Source organism: Centruroides sculpturatus, unplaced genomic scaffold (assembly GCF_000671375.1).
Source record: "Centruroides sculpturatus isolate CEXI.00-Female unplaced genomic scaffold, Cexi_2.0 scaffold553, whole genome shotgun sequence".
Taxonomy (NCBI): Eukaryota; Metazoa; Arthropoda; class Arachnida; order Scorpiones; family Buthidae; genus Centruroides; species Centruroides sculpturatus.
Window position 1 is genome coordinate 249,602 of NW_019384837.1, and position 2,719 is coordinate 252,320.

At 28.1% G+C, this 2,719-nt stretch overlaps 1 protein-coding gene across 5 annotated transcripts in view; it reads left to right on the forward strand.

Moving 5' to 3' along the window:
* LOC111630236 overlaps positions 1–2,339 on the forward strand; it is a 42,449-nt gene extending 40,110 nt beyond the window's left edge. For 4 of the 5 annotated variants that reach the window (XM_023374305.1, XM_023374304.1, XM_023374306.1 and 1 more), the window contains exon 5: positions 2,033–2,337. In XM_023374305.1, coding sequence (XP_023230073.1) covers positions 2,033–2,143 — 111 coding nt within the window. In that variant the 3' untranslated portion in view covers positions 2,144–2,337. Of the gene's footprint in view, positions 1–2,032 lie in introns of all 5 variants that reach the window. The other variant, XM_023374308.1, reaches the window with a different exon arrangement.
* Positions 2,340–2,719: the final 380 nt, after the last annotated feature.

Consider the following 2,719-nt stretch of genomic DNA (forward strand, 5'->3'; position numbering starts at 1 on the left):
AGCCTAAAATCTCCGTAGCGTGTTGCCAGGCGGCAGAAAGCATATATATAATTATAATAAACTTACAATAAATTAAGTTAATATATAATTATATATACAGTAGCTAATTTATATATAATTAATATATAATTATATGTACAGTACCTAATTTATATATAATTTATATATAATACTAAACAGACGATAGCAAACTCAATTTAGCCGCTCCGTAGCGTGGCGCAGGGTCGGAGGAAAGTAGTTCGGCTGCTCATCCACTATTGGTCCAGACTCTCTCAATCTTGTCGCGAAACGACGTTATAGGAGGTATTTTATACGAAAGTTTCTACAATTTTTTTGCTACGTTATAGGAATTGTTGTTATAGGAACGTACGTTATAGGGGGGTCGACTGTATAATAGAAGTTGAGTTCTTCACGGTAAGCCTTAATTTTGTGCTCTCCCCTGCGAGGGAAATTTCAACATCTATATAATATACAAATTCGGACACGTGCACTGCATATCTTGCCAACCACGCAACTGCGCCGCACGGTTACCTATCTCGTATACGTATGCATCTTGCCCCTTGCCACCCGCTGACACCAAAAATATAACGCTTACCTAGATGATATCTTTTAATTTATATGAATGTTTAATGAAATAATATACAGCCTATGTCCAGCCTGAAGGTCCATTCTAAATATTGTTGAAAGAATTTTTGAAATCGGATGAGTAATTTTGAAGATTACCTCCTACATCCAAACTTACAAACTTTACCTCTTTATAATATTAGTATAGATAAATAGAATAAATATATATTCTAAATAATTTGCCTGAGGAAAATGGTAGTGCATCATTGAAAATACAGTAGAGTGTCGATTATCCGAATCAATTGGGGACTGGGGTTGTTCGGATAACTGATATTTCAGATAACCGATTATGTACGTATCCGATGTTGAGTTTAACATATCCAATGTTGAAATTTTTCTCCGTTGCGTGTTGCTTCACATTGAATTTTCGTCGATGTTAAGACTAACGAAGACTATTGTATCATTAAAAATTATTGTTTTACTTTGTACAAACAAAATAAATATATTGAAAAATATAAAAACAATAAAAAATTATACTTCAGAAGTTAATTTAGTATCAAAAACGTAAAATATTTGAGTAGCCCAAGATATAGCCAAAGATTGCAGTGCCACAGCACTAGCGAAAATGTAAATTTGCCGACTGGAATTCTTTCGGATAATTGACGTTTCGGATAGTTGACTTTCGGATAATCGACGCTCTACTGTACTTGTTTTTATGTATTTTGTGTTAAATAAATGGAATTTTCAATGCTAAAAGACAGGTATTCATTGTTTATTTTCCCCTCCAAGCCAATTCTGTATCTTTGCTGTACTTGTAAAATTATACTTGTAAAATTTTGTTATATAATATCTGTTTTATTATAGTATCTTGTTAAACTTTATTATTTTTATCAAATATTTTTTGTTTGTTTTATTTTTCATTACTGTTGTTCATAAATTTATGTATGTATATATAAATATATATATTTAGCATTATGATATATATATATATATATGTACACACACACATAAATTTATCAATAAATTTTATATTTATATAATAATGCTAATACTTTAGCATATTCTAAAAGTGTTTAAATTGAAATACAGTAGACTCCTGCTAATCCAACCTCAATTATCCAGTATATACTCCAGTGTGCACTTCCATTTCCATGAAAATGCTAGTCATGTTACTAGCTTACTCAGGATTTATTTCTGTCAATGTACCATGTTATTTGCCAATCTGCCTCCAAAATGAATCTATACTGAAAACTGATAGGTCATGTCATTCATTGCTGTTAGGTCTACACATTCTTGTTAATCTTGCACTCTTCTATGCAATCAATGGTCAAATTAGCAAGAGCATACTGTATCAGTAATGAATAATAAGATTTAAATATTTCTATATTTAATAAAATTATTTTGTTGTATTTGTTTCTGTTTAATGTATTATATTTTTGTAATAAAGAAATATACTATTTACTTTCAGGAAAGTTCTGAGGAAATGACTTCTCTAGATAATGATTCATTTCTCAACAGTCTAGAGTCGATGACATTTCAAAATTATTGGGCAGATAATACAAAAAATACGAAGGTGTGATGATTGGTTGACTGATTTCTTTAAATGTAAAGAAACCTCGAGATATTTTACTTTTAATTTATATTGGCAACTACAATATGTTCCTATATTTGCAAGACATAAAATTTATCACTATGAATTTTTGTTTTCTCACATAGTCTATTGTTTCTCAACTGCTTTAAAATCATTAAAAATTTCATATTTTTAGCTAAAATAATAATAATAAATAGCATTATTATTATTTATGTCATGATATTTTGATTATTTTTTACAATTAAAAAGTATTATTTTCAATACATTTATAGAAATAATATTTTTTTCTGAAACAAAACTAGTTTTAAGAAAATTTCATATTCATGAAAAAATTCATTTGTAGTATTTATTTACTTATAGTTTATAAAAAAAAGTATTAATTATTATAATTTTATGTAATTATATAAAATTATATATACATGTTTAGTTATGAATTGAGTCAATTTAGTATTTCAAACTATATTTAAGAGTCAACTTTAACTTGAAACTTCATTAATGTGTAATGTTTAAGTATAATTTAAATGACTGCTTGTAACTCTTCATGGACAAATACCCTCAAACAGT